This window comes from Seriola dumerili, unplaced genomic scaffold (assembly GCF_002260705.1).
Source record: "Seriola dumerili isolate Sdu_G_001 unplaced genomic scaffold, Sdu_1.0 BDQW01000002.1, whole genome shotgun sequence".
NCBI lineage: Eukaryota > Metazoa > Chordata > Actinopteri > Carangiformes > Carangidae > Seriola > Seriola dumerili.
In genome coordinates, this window is record NW_019174257.1 from 2,108,329 (window position 1) to 2,128,722 (window position 20,394).

Sequence of the window (20,394 nt, forward strand, 5' to 3'; positions counted from 1 at the left end):
CCCCAACTCGTACTTGTTAAAACCCAGCGTCAGCACACTGTGAGGAATCTGCTAAAAGTGCTGTCCGACGTCGCATTCGTCTTGCGCCCGGCGCGCCGCTGTGTCACCGCTCACAGAAATCCTGGATGAGCGCAAAGTGTCAGCTTCAGCACCTGAGGAGAGGACAGCTCCGCTCTGTCTGCTCCTCCGGACCCCCTAACCAACCAGAAAACTCTGCTGCAGCTTTTAAGAGCAGCACTTCCAGTCTGACACTCTGCCCATGCAAGTCTGGAAGAAGTCTAAAGATCCACTGACGGAGAGATCCGCGACTGACTCTGTGCTCAATATGTACCAGGGGCATTTACAGGTAAGAAAGCAGCCTCTGTTTATTTACCATGAAAACGAACTGTGTTAGTTGTGATGGAACAAATGAACTGACGTGAACAAGTCGCACTTTTACAAGCAGCCCAGTTCATGTGAAGGGCATTTTTTACACCAGGGGTATGAGGTAATCACGGTCAGAGGCAAGTAGAGATTTTAGACCGCTGCGATCAAACAACCTGTCAGCTGATAGGTACATGCATGGTGTTTTTAATGTGTTCATTTCCACCTCTCACCTGACTGAGGGACGCCTGCTGTGATCAATTATAGCTGAAACGACAGGAGGAGGGAGGTTTAGGTTAAAACCGCTTCGATTGGTGGGAAGGGATGAGCAAAGATCTATAAAAGCACATAATCTATTTAGTCGGCTATAGCCTACATTATTTCCTATATTCATTGAGAAGAGAAAGAGAGAGAGCACGCGGCAGTAGAGCGCCTTACTGCACGTGCAGGTGCATGGCAAATGTAAACAGGGGGCAAGCCTATAGGGTTTAAGAAGGGGCAGCCTTGACACTGCAACAACTCGTCAGTTTCTTAACATGCATGCTTAAGCACACGTGACGTCATGCAATCTGACGTCAATTTTTATTACATCAAACTACAGTACTAACGATGCACTCTGTGTTACATCACCAGTCGAGGCTGAAACTCAACCCAGACGCCAAAAACTGGGATAAAAAGGCACAAAATGTTCAAAAGATGACAGAAAAGCTGGATAATGAAGAGCTTCATTCTGTCTCCTGTAGAAATCAGAGGACTGCTGCATTTAACTGCACTCAGAGCTTCCAAAACATACAGTAAGCAAAAAAATTTTAGAAAATCACACATTCTCATTTGAGCAGGATAAGCTCATACAGTGCAAAGCAGTAATCCCTCCTCAGTGGTTAATGATAACCTATTTTAGATGTAGGCTATGGATTGACAGTTATACTGGTTGGTTGACAAAGATACTTCAGTTCCCAGACAGCCGATTATGTAATGATGGACCACTCCTGAGTCAGAACTGGGGAGCATTAAAATACCAAAATTTAATATTTCATGATGTTTTACTCAAGCAGCAGTTTTCATTGAAAATGCATGGACAACAGTCTGCGGTTCTTGTCTGGATTAACCCAGTTGTTTGTTAACGGTCAATGAAAAACATTGTGATATTTATTTATGATATTTAAAAAGGACGTATAACCAAAGAGTAAACACATGTATATCGTCTTTTAATCACAGTTTTCCATGTTTCATCTCATGGTGTTTCAATTACCTGACACTTTATATGTTTCTCATCACATGCATGCAAGTCATTACACTGTGCCTCGTTATCATAACATGATACTGCTCTTTGTCAGCCATTATATGAGGCTAATTTAGCAGCGAATGTCCAGTGAATGCAAAGCAGATGCTCTATCTGTCGGTAATGGATCTTAGGCTGTGATGCTCACTTGCAGAACTGATGCGTTTATCTCGATGTTGACAACACTTTCTCCTTGAAGTCAAGTCTGCATGTGAGTGTGTGTGTATGTGTGTGTGTGTGAGTGTGTGTGTGTGTGTGTCAGATAGAGGTTGGAAACCTTATGCATTGCTTGTGTGGGGAATGGGTGGGGTTTGTTGCATCATGACAACTACAAACAGTCATACAGTATTTGTAAAACTTTCTGGCAGTGATTGATGGACATGGAACAGGGTAAAGGAAATGCTCAGAAATATGGCTGTACTGTAATTCTTAATGAGTTTTTCATAAAGATTTTACTGTGGGATTTTAATAAGAAGAATTTACTGTAGGTGAGGCTGCATGTTTTATTACAGAGGAAGAGATTTTCAAGAGTCCAGACATGCTATCTTTTTTCATATCTATCATACATTGTATTGAAGATACAGAACAGCTTTAAATCACAGCAAAATATTACATGAATGTTGATTATGCTCTTTTTTTTTTTTCTTTTTTTTTTACATATTTGACAGTGTCAATGTGACCTCTGAACGGAGGCTTGGGGCATAAATCATGCCTCTCCATAGCCTGGAATTTTAAAAGAAGCTCATACTGTACACACTTCTTGACGTAACACCGATGCAGCATCAGTCAATCACTCATAATCAGAGCTATCACATTTCCTTCCTCAATGTAGATACACTTGTAAATCCTTCTTTATTACACAATTGTCAGTCAGCAAGATTTGTCAGCTTGAGGGTGTTGCAGCTCAGGAAGCAGTTGGCAGTGGGAACAAGATAAGGATGTTCTGTCTGTTCTTTTTTTTTTTTTTTTTTTTTTTTTTTTTTTGCATAGTATTTCTTATTTGTTGACTTTCTCGCTTATCCGTGACCTGATGCATCTTTACGTGGAAGTGTAAGGTATCTCCTTAAACACACTAACATGTTTGGCATAATCGTGCTGTGGATATGCACACTAAGACACAATAATGGGTGGATCAAATATCTTGGCATGTGCTGGGTTTCATGAGAGACGCCAACTCTTGTCCTCATGGTTGGCCGGTGTCGATTGGGCTCTGCATGGGTAATGGCAAGAGCTTGGCGTGACCACGGCTGCTTGGCAGAAATACAATGCCGTACTCATGTCTTCAGTTTCTCCAGCAATGGTTTTTTGTCTTAAATGTATTGTAAACAAATTTAAATCAAGGTGATGGCAGCATCCTGCAGTAGCTGTGCATGAAACAAACGGCACGTTGTTCCATTTTTGCCAGCAGAGGATCACTTTACTGTATCAAGTGTTGGAAAAGATTGATGCAGTTCAAGAAAAAGGAATTCGGAGGTGTGGATGTCAGCCTCATTGCTCTTTCTGTGAAGGTGCAACTGAAGATGCTGCGAGATGAGCTGATTCAGCACGACTGCTCATCTTTATTAAACAAAAATCTACAAGAGATATTGTTTCAGTCAGTACATTTAAGCTTTGATGTACTACATATAAGAAAGGCCTTGAGATTGTCTCCATCCATACTCCTTTGGGTGACACCTTCCCATGACATTTTGACATTATAGATTGCAGTTTATTGTTGATGTGGTTTCCCTACTTTGGTATTCATGTTTACATTGAACCTAATTGCGGGAGCGCTTGGACTGTGAGTATAAAAGACATCCTGGCTTAATGGAAGTGATGCTTCAAGGCCTTTGGATATTTGCTCTGTTAAGCACAACACGATTACATAATTTGATTAACATATTCCAAGTCCCCCTGGGGAAGATCTTGGATGGATGCTATCGTTGATCAGAAGTAGATCAAGTCTCTTAAGATCTCAGTCGTTCATAGCATCTTTTCATTAAGCTCCTGCTTTGTTCCAACAGTTTGGTTCATTGGATGAAAGATTATTTGTTTAGAGGTTATCACCCAGAACTCTGCCAGAGTAAATAGGCCACTGATAAAATAGAAAAATCGCTGAGTTGTTCAGAATCAGTTTTCTCTATTTGCATTTCTTGTTTCCTCTGCTGTTTACATGGTGTGGGCAACCTGGAGCATCCTTTTGTATTTTTGATTTCTCCTCATTGCAGCCAAAATCCACTTTCTCTCAAGCGGCACAACAGTCTAACCCGACTTCACAGAGAGGCTCGATACTGACACATTAAAATGCAGTTAATGAGCATAATCAGATGTGTTTTATGAGATGCAAAATAAAATTTTACAAGCCCTAATGATTTTAAATTTTCCAATCAATGCTAAAAGCAAAAGTAACTGATGTTTCATGGAGCAAAAACTCTTGAAGAGATCTTACCGAATAATCAACCAACAGAGACGGTACAAACAGGGCAGAGCGATCAATCAAACCAATCAGTTGACACACAGGGGTGACAAGGCATCACAACACCAGCAGGTGTCTATGCAAGCATGCACGTCACAACACAATACAAGCATTCATTAATCAAAGCTGCACACTCACTTGTGGATGTTTAAGTCTGCTGAAGTGCCTCCTTTTTTTTTTTTTTTTTTTTACTATTGCTCTTCGAGGATTTCATCACGACTTCTCCCACAGCCGTGGTGGTCAGCCTCAGGCATGACAAAGGGGTCCCCACAGAGACTGTTTTAAAGTCTCCTTGATTCAATGAACCATGGTCTTGAATAAGAGCGATTTAATAGGCCCGACTATTTCAGGAGCCGGGATAATGAGTGAAATCAGGTGGTATCCGGCTGGAACGAAAGCTCCACAGACAGTACTGTCCTGGTTGGGTAGTTAAGACCGTATAGAGGCCCTGAGCAGCTTGTGGAGCTCGTAAAGCGGACTAGAGGGAGAGTAAGAGGTATTCAAGCATGCATCAGCAGCAGTTGTCCTATAAGCTGATTGAGGAGACAGAGGTGCTTGTTCTTGCGCGCAGAGCATGGGAATTTGGTCATTTTGCCAGTCACTGTCATCAGTGCTCTCTGAACACCCACACATCACAATAAATACAAGATAATCAAAAATGAAAAACCGTGAACGTGAGGGACAGATGAGGGTGTGAATGACGTGAGGAGAAGAAATGCAATACTGTCTTGGTGCTTGACAACAATAAGCCATTTTCTGTTTATGTTTTAATCATGTCTCCCCTGTCCATGCCATACATTGTCCTACAGTTTATCATAGTCAGAGTTTGACATTTGGAGTCGGTGTTTACAGGTATTTGTGACCCAGTGTCACTCACTTCGACGGTCTAATCCATGGTTAATATCCTGATTTAGTACTGACAGAAAATCCAGAGCTGTGACGGGATTGAAATGATGAGATCAGTCTTCCTGTATATTTATGTTCCTCACAAAACCGCTGACTCGTCAGGAAGCAATGAAGCTGTGTTTTTTAGATTGATTACATAGATTTGTTTACATCTTCAAATAAGCTTTTTTTACAAGGATTAATAAACCCAAAGTGAAGCATTATTTGTGAAAACTAAATATTTTTCACCATGATTTTGATGTTACGATGTCCAATCTCCACTGTGTATTAATTGGCATGTTTTCTGCTATTGTCCTAATTATTCCATACACTACATCAATCTACAATTTAAGAGACATGCCGCAAACAAATAAAAGTAGTTGCCTAAACATAACCTTGCACTGGCTATTGTCTGATCACTAAGCCCTGCTAAAGGTTACCACAATTCACTGGAGAGGTAGGATCTTTTTACATATTTGACAGAGCAACTCTGTTCTATTATTGATTATTATGGTTTGGGTCAGATTATAAATTTTCTCTGACAGCCATTCGTCAATTAGACTGACAAACAAACAGACAGAGGCTCTCACAAACAGAGAATATACATATTCTAACACCAGTCTTTGTTGTTGCATAAAATTAGAAAGAAATTGCAGCTTTATCTGTGTCTTAAGTGTCTGTAAATCAGATCATTTTGATAATAACTGATATTATACTATATTATTACACTCTACAACTTCAAGCTTTGTAAATAAAAAACCTACTAAATGATTTCCCATGAAATGGCTTTGGAATTTTAATGGTAATTTTCATTTCAATGTGTTTCTGTGTGAAATCAGTTGTTGGGATGGAGCATAATATCAGGAGGGAGTTGGGCCGGCTGAATATATGAATATTGTTGAGGCTTCAAAAGTAAAAAACAAACCACTTAAACCACAACCACAGCAGCTGGGGGAAAACAGCCAAGTTCACACCTCTGGCACAAACACTGCTGTTGATAGTGCTACTGAAGTGAAGCATGAAGTGGAGAAAGGGATTATACAATCTCAAACACTGGCAAGTGCAGTTTTGATATACTGGCTAACCAATAGTATGTCCACTCCAGGTCACATCAAAGGTTTTTTTTTTTTTTTTTTTCATGCAACCTTATTTTTTAACAGCCGGTTTACCTCCAGTTATTTTTAAAGAATGTACGACATTTTAAAAGCGTGTCTCATTTTGAATTCAATTGTTTTCACTTGCAAAAAGATAAATCACTGGTCTACAAAGGAGAGAATGTCACATTCACCTTCCCTAATAGCTCAGACTTGTTTTGCCTCTTTTATGCTCAATAAACCTTCGATTTTCAGTTTTGACGGACAAAGTGAGAGTGGATAAGCACTGCCTACACCACAGCAGAGAAGCAATTCACGAGCTTTGCACGATATTATGAGCCTCAGACTGAATGCCATGGGACCGTCTTGGCCTGAACCATCGACTCACACACACATGCACACACATGCACACACCAAATGTCAACACAGTGTAGCAGGCTTTCTCAAACAAGAAGCCTGTATCTGAGAAGGGATATAATCAATGTGAAGCACCCAAATTCACAGCTTCACAGCTCTACATCTTTCTCTCTGTTGGTACATTTCCTCTGAGTGTTTTTCTGCTCCAAGTCTGTTAACACGGCAGCCCTCGCAGTCCCACATGGAGAGTCCCCTGAGCTACTGTACAAAGCCACATTTTTTTCTCCCACAAAAGTAGGACAAGCCTCAGCATCTTTGTTACAGGGAGCAGAGGGCTTCGCAGAAGAATGGGTAGCCCATCCATCTCTCTCGCCCAACCCATTCATAACAGTCATTCTCCAACTGGGAATTAATTTGCTCCAGAAATCAGGCGTCTCAGCGGCGGAGTGGAGAGAGCATGTGTTTAGTCCTCTGGGGAGATATGAGCCATCATGGGCAAGTGCTGTTGATAAACAAATATGCACTTCACTGTGGCAGATGTGAGCAGGATTTACACCCAGATATTTAAAGGTGCTGCCCTGTGTTGAGTTAGTGCCGCCACTCTTCTGTAAATTTAATATTTAATTTAATACGCAGATTGTTCTCTACAGCTGTGACTCCACAGACACTGGTGCTAATACTACTAAAAAAAGATCATTATGTTTCTTCTTGAAACATATTTTTATGTTACTTTCACTAGTCTTAATAGCAATGATAGCATGATGTTGACATTTTTGCATTCAGTGAAATGTCTTGGCAACTATTGGATGGACTGCCATAAAATTCTGTACACACATTGAAGTTTCCTTCAATCTGGATTAATACCTTTGGTGACCTCTTCACTTTTTCTCTGGTGGCAATATAAGGTCAAAATTTCACTTTGTCAAATCCCTGTATTCCCATCAGCCTCAGTTGTCCTTGGTTTAAACAACAACATGCTAAACAGCACACCTGTGAAGTATCTGCATGTTAAAGCAGAGTAGGGACTTCTGATACAACTTCATCTTCAGCCATGTTATTTAAATGGTATTTATAATGTGTTTTATGACCCTGATGAAGGAAACAAGCCTGAAAGTGTTTGTGTGATGATAAAGTTGTTCTCTATTCTGCAAGTGTTGCAGATTTGACCTCGTCAAACATCAGCATGTTAGCAAGCTGATGTTAGCATTTTGCTCAAAGCACTTCTGTGCCTAGCCTGTGTATAACCTCACAGAGCTGCCAGACTTCTTGCTGAATAAATGACTCAAATGATTAATAAATGATCAAAATTATTATTTATAAGTTATTTTTCTAGTTATCAACTTATCGATTTATCAACAAAGCCTTTAACTGAATCATATTCACAAAACTGTCTGATCCATGTCGTTTTCTGGTGCCTGATCACTCCCCATTTCTGGGACACAATTCTGCATTAAATTTTTAAAAGCTCATATACAGTGAACACAGTGAAAATAATCACTCCTGCATGCTGTGTCTGTCTCTCTCTTTGTGCTTTAAAGGATACAGTAGCTACAGTGAAATAAGAATAGATAGTGAGGACACATTCACACGTTAGAAGTGAGGTACATCCAAAGGCTGTTGCTACATGGGGAACACATGAAACACTGCTCTCATCTGCATCATGGCTCATTCACATCGCTGTTTTGCTGAGAGAATCTGTTTTCATGCCTCAAGCAAGAGATACTCATTTTGATTTGCAGACTCCTGACATCCTGCCTCTAGACTTGAACCTACAGCAACAGCTCTATTTCCACCTCACCCCAGCACAACAGCTCTTCCTCTATGAGCCGGTGATCGGTGTCAGATAATTGCAGGAGAATGCTCTGCAAAAACCAAGGTCTGCATATTATCACAGCAATTAGCATGTTGTACCCACAAATACCAATTACATCCCTCTCATGATCACCACTAATGACAATTTCAACACTCTCCATCACAGCCCTGTACTTACAACTGAGCGCGACCCGGCACTTTACAGCAGGGGAAGAAAAGCTGTTTGTGGGGAAGTCAAAATGATAAAACGTAAAGGGAAGCTGCCCCAACTAGCTTTAAATTAATTTCAAGGGCTTTTTGCCACATGAACCAATAATTTGTCTCTCCAAAGCGCTTTAGCGTGAGGACGGCTGGAGTGGAAATAGGAATCTTTGATGTTATTTGTGCACGCTGAACGAAGAATGAAGTGTGGAGGATAATGGCAGCGTAACTGATAAATGTGGCAATCCAATACTTTTTGCGAAGACGACAGAGAACTAGAATTACCGCCTCACAGTTGTATGCCTCTGCCAACCAGTCAAGCTGCAGGAAATATGATCACAATCTCCCCTTGCAGAGATACAGCATTGACTAATGGCTTTTGGTTTTTTGCAGAACATTATGATGTCACAGTGACATTGCCCTTTGACCATTTAGATATAAAATGTCATCAACTCATCATTTTATCCTGTTAGACAATTGTGTTAAATTGTTTCAAATTCTTAAATTATGTTCAAAAACACGTTTTGTGAAATCAAAGTGAACTTTGACCTTTGACCACCAAATTCTAATCAGTTCATCCTTGAGTCCAATGAACATTTGTACCAAATTTGAAGACGTTCCTTCAAAGCATTCCTGAGATATCGCACTCACGAGAATGGGACGGACAGATGGACAGACAACCCAAAAACGTTACGCCTCCGCTCACGTCTGTCACTGGCGCTGAGGCATAAAAATAGTGAATACGAAATTTGTTTAGTGTTTTGTGGTAGATGAATTTGGAACAGTTCTTCCTCTAAGTGCTGCTCTAAGTGAGGCAGGGGAAGCAAGAGGAAAGGTCAAATTATACCACTTTCCTTCAGTTGGTCACTATTTGAATCTCAAATACAGTCCATGTGTCTTTCAGTGTCTCGGTGCTCTATAACTTTCTGTAGGAGTTTGTCTGTTGGAAGCAGGTGAGCAGGAATTTGCCTTTCATTTCTATAAATACCTACGAGATGTGCAGTTAATGAATTCCCTGGCAGGAGTGGAGGGCTGGGCTGCGGAGCGGAGCTCAGAGGGAGCTGGGTATGCAGATGGGATGTATACAGAGTTCAAGGGTACACCAGCTGAGAGGTCTAAAAGGCAGGAAGGTTTTCGTTAGCAGAGCAGGAACGATTCCTCACCTGGAGCAGCCCCACAGACGAAAATCTGATTCTGACTGTGTGATCATCTCACTGCATGCTTGTATGATTGTGTGTGTGTGTGTGTGTGTGTGTGTGTGTGTGTGTGTGTGTGTGTGTGTGTGTGTGTGTGTGGGTACAAGCTTACAATATGTGTTTGTGTTTGGTTTTTCTGTAGTACCTGCGTGCCATTGTGTGCATGTGTGCATCTGTATGCCCCTGAGCATGTAGGCATGTTCACACAAGTGCAGATAATAAGGCAAGGCATGGACATGTGATTCATATTTCTCCACATGACAGGGGCTGCAGCAGCGTGCCAGTGAAGAGGTCGAAGGTCCTGCTCCCCTGGCTTCTCTCCATACATGCAAGAGAATGAACAACACTGCTTGGCAGCCAACTGAACAATGATACATACATGTTAATAGGATGACGCAAACATCACATCTTGTAGAGGTCAATTTACCATCTAAAATCACCTACATGCTCCATATGGACAGAAAAAGATTAAATATGTCTCTTGCATCACTTTCAATATAGTTGTCTGAAGTCACTGGTGTTGATTAATAGGTTTACCAATAGGTTTTGCATATGCGAAAGCTCTAAACTAATTCTGTATTCATATATGTTGCATTAGTTTGAAATATTATAAAATACAATAGAGAATTTATCAAGATTGAATCACCAGAGCTGAAGGAGATCTTTGTGGACTAGTGTATTATGTTAACTATAGTTAAGAGTTATTTATTCAAGAAGTTATTCAAGTTACATATATACAGTACAACATTAGACCCTGAGTGATAAATGGGCCAGGCTGTTATTATTACATTGCAGATACAGTTTATCACATATATATGAGACAGTTACTGAATTACAGAAATGGCAAAGATATGTTTTGAACCCCTTCTATATTATGTCCACCAGAGAGTAGTGATGGGTTTATTTTTCAACTGTCTTATTAAAAATATCAGCAAGTAAAAAGGTTTTTGTTTGAACTTTGTTCAGCAGTTCATTCCAGTCAAAAGGCTCCTAATAAGTGTGAATAGGGGGGAGAAACCATTCTCCCCAATGGTCAGCTCTGGTGTTGTGACACTTACATAAAGTAAGTTAGGAACAGACAATTTTCGGATATTTTCCAATATCTATAAAAAAAATATATATGATTTTTATTTTCCACTAGAAGAAGCTGTTTGACCTCACATAATTAGCTTCATATCTCAGTTCCAGAGCCTTAGGACCCTTAGGATACACCTGACTTGAGCCCGAGCCAATGTGATGTGGAAGTTAGAATGACTTTGTTAAAATTACAGAAATATCTACCTTTACTGACAAAGTACTTTTTTTTTTAATCACCATTTGAATAATTCTGTCCAAAACATGCAATTAGCTGCTGGACTGTTAGGGTGAGAGTTTCACACCCATGCGGAGAGACAAGGAGCGAACAATGTTTTTCCAGTGGGAGCTAATACCTTGCTGAAGATAAATACATATTTCAATATGAAGTGACGTTCTTGTTATTTCGGAGCGAGACAGTGTATGTAGGTTGAGGATGCTAAGAGAGCTGAGAGAGCAATGTAGACGTAAAAGCAAAACAAAGGATCGTCTCACTTCATATCCCTGTTTAAAAAAGGTACCAATTCATTTCTACAGCCATCGTGTTTTGTGGCAAGACAAACGTTGCTCCATTGTTTCTTCCAATTCATTCCTCTCTCAGGGTAATCCATCGCTGACAGAGGCAATGAGAGTGTTTCTGTGTGTCTGCGACGGTGTCTGTATCCAAGGAAACAGGCCTTCGTGTCGGTTAGGGGCTTGTTGACTATGGGAATGTCCTCTTCAAGTCATATAGATACCAGAGTTGCTATTCTGGGCTGTTTAAGCTGCCTGAGTGTACAGTATGTTTGTGTCACATCAGCACACACTCTTACAGAAAGTGATTTAACTGATTAAGTTAAACAGTCCCCTTGCCTCTGTTTCCACTGTGACAGTATGTAGATGTACCGGATACAGTAATCAATGTGAAATGTGGGTACCTCAGTTGAATAGACAAGACTAAGTTTTCCCTCTGCTAAAATGTTGCACTGCAAATTGGCACGACAAGCAAAAGGAAGCAGTGTGACAATGAAATAGCACAGTAGCAAGGACTTTGCACTTGTAGACATATTTACCCTGACCTCACATAACACCAGCTGTTTAACACGAATGAGGTTTTATTTCCTGTGCAGCTTTCTGCGATCGAAACCTTTACCTTGGTTATGAGCCTTCTTACTTCATTACTAACACTCTCCTCTGACCAACAGCTGAAAATGACCAAACCAATTCATGGTTACAATTTCATTATATCAGTATCCAGAATCTGGTGTTATTTCAAAGAATATTACTGACCTACACTTAAAGTACAGCTGAGTCTCAGTCTGACGTAGGTTCACATAATCAGATGAAGACAAGCGAGGAAAATCATTTTAGATCAACTACAGAAATTACCAGGACAGTGGGGTATAAATATATGCCAGCTAGAAAAAGCAAGTATCCTGCAGCGAGGTTTCATCTCATTTGTGGCATGAACTGGATTATTTGCATACCAAAGAAGCATTTATACATCGAATCAGGTAAAGATTTTTACTTGTGGTGGCAATACCAGTCCAGTCCTGACGACAAAATGTGCCGAGGTGTATAGCTCAATCTGAATTTTAATAACCAGGGTATTTCCCAAATCTGCTGCACACAACGCCATCTGAGAGATTCCCAATACGCCCACTGTCCTCTATTGTTGGACACTACTCGCAGGGTTTGGAGGTGGGGAGAATTTCATTTCTCTCTAACACGTTAATTTTCCCCTTTTTTCTCATCTAGCCCAGAGGTTAGAAAAAAAACTGGTCTTCTAACACTTATCATCAGACTGCTACAATCAGTCAACAGTCCTTGACTCTGCAGAACGAGAAGCAGATGTCTAAGTACCAAGATGCCCCATTAAGAGTTTAATGTTTCCAAAAGCACGCATGTGTGTGTGTGTGTTTGTGTGTGTGTGTGTGTGTGCACGGGCTTGCAGTCTCATGTGGATCCTAGCATTTACAGAGTGTTTAATCCTATTAACTTTCACATTCAAAATTGCCTGCATCATTTGGTAGACCACAGTACCACAGTGCCACACACACACACACACACACACACACACACACACACACACACACACACACACACACACACACACACTTTTCTATTTTACTGAGATATTAATTTGTTTCCTCATTCTTCAGTTCATGGTGGCATTAAAAGCAGGAGGATGTTCCAGTTAATTCAAAAGTGTAATAACGCATTTCCCGATTTTATTATGAGTACACTGACACGAGTTAACCACTGCAACTTTGTTAACAAGTTAACCTTTGTAACTTATTTAACCAGTGCATTCTTGAGGAGTTCAATTCTTGCTTCCGAATCAGTCAAAAACTTTTTGCATAGACTCTGCACAAAGCAGACTTTAAAGGGCATTTTATGCTCCGTTGATTCCTTGAATTTAGAGTTTACAAGCTGTTGTTAATTTAATGAATTGTCTGGAACAACATGGCCATCCAGTTTTTAACACAGCAGCTGAGCTGGCCTGCTTGAATTTCAGTCACTTCTATTTTTGGTCAGCTGAGAACTCAAACTGTGATTCATCTCTGTGGATGATTATATCTGAAAAATAATGTATAGACATTAAAATACTGTATCACTGGCTTATTTGTGAAATCATTTTAAATGTTTTTTTGTTTTTTTTAACAAAGCAGAGCAACAATCATTCAGCAAAGTTCATTCAGAGTTCAGACCTTACTAAAAATGATTTATCTTGTTCCAGCTTACAAAGACAAGCGAGCTCTTGAGATAAGAGCTGCAACTCTGTGGTAGTTAAAGGATACCATCAGCCAGTTTGCCACTGTTGTTTTGTTTTCTGCTCAACAAGAGAGAAATCTGTACAGTCCAATGTAAAGGTCATAGAAAAGACTTGGGCTCGATGGGGTGCACTCGGGCAGTGAAACGTGGTTCTCCTCAAGAAATACAAAATGACTCTCCTAAATCGACTGTACAACTACTCCAAAGTGGTATTTAACCGCAGGCAATGCATCTCACAGAGGAATATTATTCAAAAAATCTCATCCACAAACTCATTTAAAAACCTTAGTAAGAACAATGACCACATCATCCTGTAGTGATGCTGCTGGTAAAAAAGAAAAAAGAAAAATGCTTTAAATGAGGGAGGAATCTAGCTGTCTCCTATCACATCATGGTCATCTACACTCATCAAGAGACATTTCCAACCTTGAGCAAAAACCTGGCAAGCGCATAACCTTTCTACTTTCAGCATTTCTCTACCTGCTCCTCTCACTCACCTCGCCAAACCTCAAGAATGCTTTCACGTCAATTAAAGCCTATCCTCCAGCTATCATATACCCCAGGGTAGTTAGACAGGCTGCCACAGAAAAGGTCAGTCACAGCTTTAACAATGGTGCACAAAGAGATGAAGACAGAGAGAAAAAAGAGAAGAGTTGTTGTTGTTGGGAATGACAGGAGGAACTGACAGAACAACAGCAGGTCAGGTTATTTACAGTTTTAAAAAAGTTTGAGAAATTACCACAAAGAATGTTTGCACTAAGGTTTGCCTACGTTTAACGGGATAACACTCAAATTTGGACAAATTATTTTCAAACTGCTTCAAGTAAAGTTAAATATAGATTACTTAAACTTGATTAAGCCCGGGAAAATTTGTTTAAGGTTTCAGTGAAGTTCTGAGAAGTCAGAATTTCCCATGAGCTTGTTTTTTTTGCTCGTTTTGTTTCGTCCAACCAGTGGTTCAAAATCCAGAGGTATCAAATTTGCTACCAAAGAGAAAGATTATGAAAAACAGCAAATATAACCATTTGAGAAGCTAAACCCTGCAAATCTTTGGCATTTAGCTTAAAAAAACATTAGCATATTAGCATGCTAAACACAGAATACAGCAAAAGTCCACTTTAGGAGGAGGTTGGGGTGGATGGATGGGCCAGTGAATTGGTAGTCAGCATTGTTTCTTTTACCATGACTGTTCCACAACCTTAACTGTGTGTTTCTTATCGTAACCATGACATTAAAGGAGCTGGTATGTGCCTACCGGTTGTATCCGAGGGTAGCAACAAGTTGTTGATAAAAAAAAAAGTAAGGAGATCACCTGAGTAATTATTCATGTTCATATGGAACATGAACATCTTTAGCAAATTGTCACCATAATCTATCCAACAATTGTCAAGAAATTACACTAAAAGCCAAACATGTCAAACTTATGGTGGCACACGAGGAAAGGTCAATGGATCGCCAAAGTCACTAGGATACATCGCTACATCGATTATGAAAGTCTGAACAAACTATTGTGGTAATCCATCCAAAAGTTGAGATATTTCAGTCTGGACTAAATTGCTGGACCAACAGACAGACGGACTCTGCCTTCCATAAAGCCATGCCATTAGTGAGGGCTAAAAAGGACACAAAGAAGTATCAGAATTGTTGTTCAACGAATCACTTAATCAAGCAATTGTTTCAACATCTCTAAGTCAAAAATTGTTCCTTTTCGTGCACACGTCCTGTAACTTGTTTTTGAAGACATTTCTAAATATTTTATGAACCCCCGCAGATTTATAAACACCAATTCATCCTCCTAATAACAAAATCCATACTAAGATATTGCTCCTCATATCCATGACAGACAGCAGCGAATGTATATTGTGAATTCTAATTAGGAACTCAGAGGTATCCAGAAAGATATGCATAACATAAACACCAGCAGGTTCCAGCTCCATCAATCCTGTTAGAGCATTATAATATTTCTACAAATGTAAATCAGTTTGTTGTGCACAACAGAGGAAATGTTTGTGCTTTGAAGAGTAAGATAATGCGTGGTATTTTCACTGCGCTGTTGGCAGCCTCTTTTATGGCCAACAGCTTTAATTCCAATAACAGACTGTAAGAGAAAAATCATATATTGGACCCATCAGAGACGAAATGGTTGCCTCTTCACAGCATGTTCATTATTACAATTTGTTCCTCTCTGCATTCATTTGTTGCACAAAGTTTTCAAAAGGAAGCCAGACAGAGCGGAGAGATGGAAACTCTCCAGTCTGGCAGAGGGTAAGAGATGGTGACAAACTAAGCTGTATGACGTGATTACGTGTGCCTCACAGCCCCTTGTGTAATCAGCACCGCTGCCCACATCTAATCTTGTGTGAAGAGCACCCTCCCCACCCCACCCAGGAACACACACATACACACACACACACACACACACACACACACACATACACACACACACACACACACACACACACACACATGCACACACACACACACACGCACACACACACACACGCACACACACACACACACGCACACACACACACGCACACACACACACACACACACGCACACATCCTTGTCTTATGATATTTGTGGGGACCTGTCATTGACATAATGTATTCTGTAGCCCTTTACCCTAACCTTAACCATGACAGTTAAATGCATATCCCCTGACCCTAACCCTGCCCCTAAACTCGTGACGTCCAGCATTTTGGTCCCCACAAAGTTGTCAGACCCCACAAGTATAGTGGGCTCCCAGTTTTTTTTAAGATATATTTTTAGGCATTTTTGCATTTACTTCTGATAGTACAGTGAGAGATGGACAGGAGGGTCAGGGAGAGAGACTGAGGGGATGACATGCAGCAAAGGGCTGCGGGTCGGATGCGAACCCACGGTCGCTGCGGCCAGGACGAAGTCCACGTGGCACGCGCTCCACCAGGCGAGCCACCGAGGCGCCCCAGGGCTCCCAGTTTTTGGACCCCACAAATTTAGTGAAAGAATTACACGCACTCACACAAACACACACACACACACACAGAAAATGCCCTTTGATGATGAACTCATCAACGTGCTGATTTGTGCTGGAAGTCTGACATTTACATGAGGAAAGCTTCAACTGCAGAGTCCGTCCCTCATCAAAAATAACCGCTTGAATCTACTTGAGTGACCCAACATGAGAAAATAATCATACCAAATTTCATCTCTGCGCTGATGACGGCAGCTCTTTACACTGATTGGCTGGTCATATGATGTTTCCACTCTTATTATTGTCAAAAATCTTTCATGGTTAAGGGTCTAAATCCAGACCGAGCAGGTCTCATGACTGTGGCTGATGAACTAATGGCACCAATGACTCAGTGACAGAAAATGAAAAACTGAAAAGAGCCGCTTTGTTCTTCAGCTATAAAAACAGGAACCTAAATTGGCAACGCACCTAGAAGCTATTGTGAAATCTGAGATCTCCCGATCGATGGTCGGGCACAAAGCCAGCCTCTGCTCCAAACTTGTGGATGTTGTGCTGAGGAATCCCTGTGCTGCGTCCTCAGCGCATATCTGTTTCCATGCAGAAAACATCCCTCTCAGTCTGATATCATCCATTCAAGCACCTAATAATTACAGATTACCAAGTGAACCCATGTGTTTGGTTAAAGGACATCCTTTGACTGAAAATAACAATGCCTCTCCTGTCATGCTCCTCCTCTGTTCTAGCGACTGAAGCGGAAGGTCTTGGAATAGCAAGTTGATGTTATCGTTCCTTTACATGAGGCTGTGAAGCAGCTCAATGAGACAGTGTGTCAATGTGATGCTTTTGTCAAGAACTCTGTGGATTTTACTGTACAAGCACGCACCGGCATATTCTGGCATGGAAAGGCATCTGTTGAAGTGGGACTGTATGCGTGTTCGCCAAAGGGTGAGATTATAATGGATTAGCCTAATTACATGTGATGCTAATGGGCTGCCTTGTGGTGATTCATTGTTTGATGATGAATGAAACTAGCACTGTCTTGGCTTGCTGGTGTGACTTGCTGCTGCTTAGTTTTAAAGGGAGTAAGCGTCAAAGAGAAAGGCCCCGAGGGAAAGATAAAACGGCCCCCAGTGTCTAAATCTGCTTTATAAACCATCAGGACAACAGCAAATGAAACCCAGTGAGCCGACGTGCAGAGAATTAGAAATAACTGGCAATAAAGTTGATGTCAGTATCTCACCTTGCACCACTGCTCTGCATGAATGGTCACGGCCTCCCAAAAATCTCTTTTTGCGATGTTCAGCTTAGTGCTAGCAGTCATATCAGGACATCAGTCTTCCGATAAAGGGCTCAGGAGGAAAATCCAGCCTAGTCTGAGTTTTGCCAAAAAGATAGAAGACGTAACACTGGCACTGCTCTTTGATGCCTCCTTTACTTGCAATAAATGGCCTTAACCCACACTGACCCTTGATCAGAGTTTGATTTACTGTCATTTTAAAAGGGATTACTGTTGAGTTTAAGTAAAACATTTAATCTGAAAAGTAAGATACAGAGACTCAACCATGACACATCGCCGTTACATTTCAGCTACCTGAAAGACAGGAGACTTATGGCCATGTATTGTTCTGCCTGTTTGTCAATGATGTCTTACTATGTTGAGTTAGATGGCACCCTGCCTCCATTGAGATCAGTGGTACTGTGGGAGAGCATTTGTCTTCTGACGGGTTCCTTGTGATTGTCGTGGACGGGTAATGAGCCGCCTGTGGGCGTCTCTCTTTCTCTCTTTGTCACAGTTTCTCTTTATCACACACTTACTTACACACACACGCACACACACACACACACACAAACACACAGATGTACCAACACTAATCTGCACACCTCCCCACCCCTCACACACATTCAAGCATCCACACACAGACATGTTGAAAAAGAAACAATTCTTTCCCATTGTGAAGTATTCTCACAATAGAGAACCATCTATAACAACTGGCAGTTCCCATTTAAGGCATACTTCTCTCTTTGGGTCATACTTCGGTTTGATAGATTTGTACTATTACAATGTGATGATCACAATAGGGCCATTAGATGGTTGACTGCACCCTTTCTTAAAATGAAATGACTTGGCGTGCCTTGCAGGTACACTGACTTTGTAAGAAAAGTGCACAATTTCATTCAGTTCATTGTGTCCACAGAAACAAACTGTAAGTGACAAGCTGCTCTTCATTGTCACAGTCCTGGAATTTTCCACTTTAAAGAGGATGCAAGGTCATCCACTTCACTCAGCTGAACAACTCCCACTGACCAAACTTGCTGAACTTGTTCAGTAAATGCTTTTAAACCATCGGAAACCACAAATGATAAGTGCATGATGGATTCTTAATGGCCCCTCTGAATGTGCCTGTGCATTAAGGTTTACATTAACGTTTTCTTCTTACAACTTTAGTAATTCTAAAAGTCAAAGTTTCTAAGCTGATGGATGGCAGTGTTGTTCTTTTCTCAACATGAAGATGTTTTATTGTAAACATCTCGTATAAAAAAATCATATTCAGTTTGGTACAAATCAGCTAAGAAGTTCTATAATATATTACTGTGAGGTGTAAACTAAATGGCCTTTCTTCTATTATTAACTTCCAGCCTACATAACTAATTCACTGCTAAAACAGAACCTTGTCTGACAGCAGCTTTCATAACCCTGTAATTCATCACTTCACTGAAGTTAAAAGGACTGATTTTTTTTTTCCTTTGGGTGGAAATTAGTCCCATAGGTATTAGGTGTGTATTTCTAAAAGGACAATGTGATTGTGTATGACGAGAATGTGTGTTCGAGAAAAATGCAAGGAAGACAAAAAAAAAAAAAAAAGCTGAAAAAAAGAGAGGGATAGAGAAGCTGATGCTGGCAGTCCGGGGTGTAATTCTGCTTCGTGTTTCTGTGGTTTTACCTAATAGCTTTTTAAAATGTTTGCTTAATCACTTGGATCTGTCTGTGCACTGGAAGTCCAAAAAGCTTCCTGGCTTAGTTTTACTGATAACAGTATCAACTCAAATAGGCACTGGTCCAGATTGTGTTCTTTAGACAAAATGCCTGAGTGGAACAAACTGTCAGTTCATTTTAGAGAGTACAATTTCTTATAATGTAATATTACTGCTTGAAATTAAGGACGACCTGCCATTTTTTTTCTTGCCGATTTTGAGGAATTATAGAAATTCTGCAATAAATATCATGAAACAATCCTATCATATTTAACTGTTGAATAAAATCACATCATGATGGGAGATGTCCTCCATGAACAACCAAATGAACGATCGCTTTACTATCACATCGTCAGATCCTTTTATGATATGTAAATGGCTGCATCTAAGGAGCATTCATTTCCTATCACAGCATGGATGAGCATTTTCAAACAATAAGCCATTACTGGCAGCCTATCTTGTTTGCGCAGCAGGACCTCAATCCATTCCAGTGAAGGACCGGTGAACGAGAGGCAGCCTGGGTGACAGCAGGGAGGTGGGGTTGGGTTGACAGGGCCTTTAGGGAAGCAGTGTGACACCGTACTAATCAGGGTGGGGGTGAGCATGTGCAACATCACTTCAGGAGACCTACACTTGACCGAGGGTTGTTAGTTAATGCATAATCACCGAAAGCTCGCCTCGGATTCATCTGTTTTCCTCCTCCATGATGTGGAGCAAATCCAATCACATGCAGATGTACATGCAAAACATCTTAATTGACAACTTTTACAGCTCGAGAGATAGTTTTTTGCGTTACTTGTTGGACTTTTAGGACTGTAATCAGTGAGCCACACATACTAATAAGCAGTAACTTCCTCTGTGATGAGGATATCATTTTAGATTTTAATAAGAGCTGACTGGTATAAAAGAAAATGTCTGAAAAACGAGGATTTGGTTCAAAATTGGTCATGATCAGCAGGCTGAGAGGTTGTATGGGTGCTGATGCTTGCACA

General features: G+C 40.6%; 1 protein-coding gene across 1 annotated transcript in view; it reads left to right on the plus strand.

Moving 5' to 3' along the window:
* Positions 1 to 317: 317 nt before the first annotated feature.
* pex5l (peroxisomal biogenesis factor 5 like) overlaps positions 318 to 20,394 on the plus strand; it is an 87,332-nt gene continuing 67,255 nt past the window's right edge. The window contains exon 1 of the mRNA XM_022754076.1: positions 318 to 346. Within this exon, the coding sequence (XP_022609797.1) occupies positions 326 to 346 (21 nt within the window). The 5' untranslated portion in view covers positions 318 to 325. The remainder of the gene's footprint in view (positions 347 to 20,394) is intronic.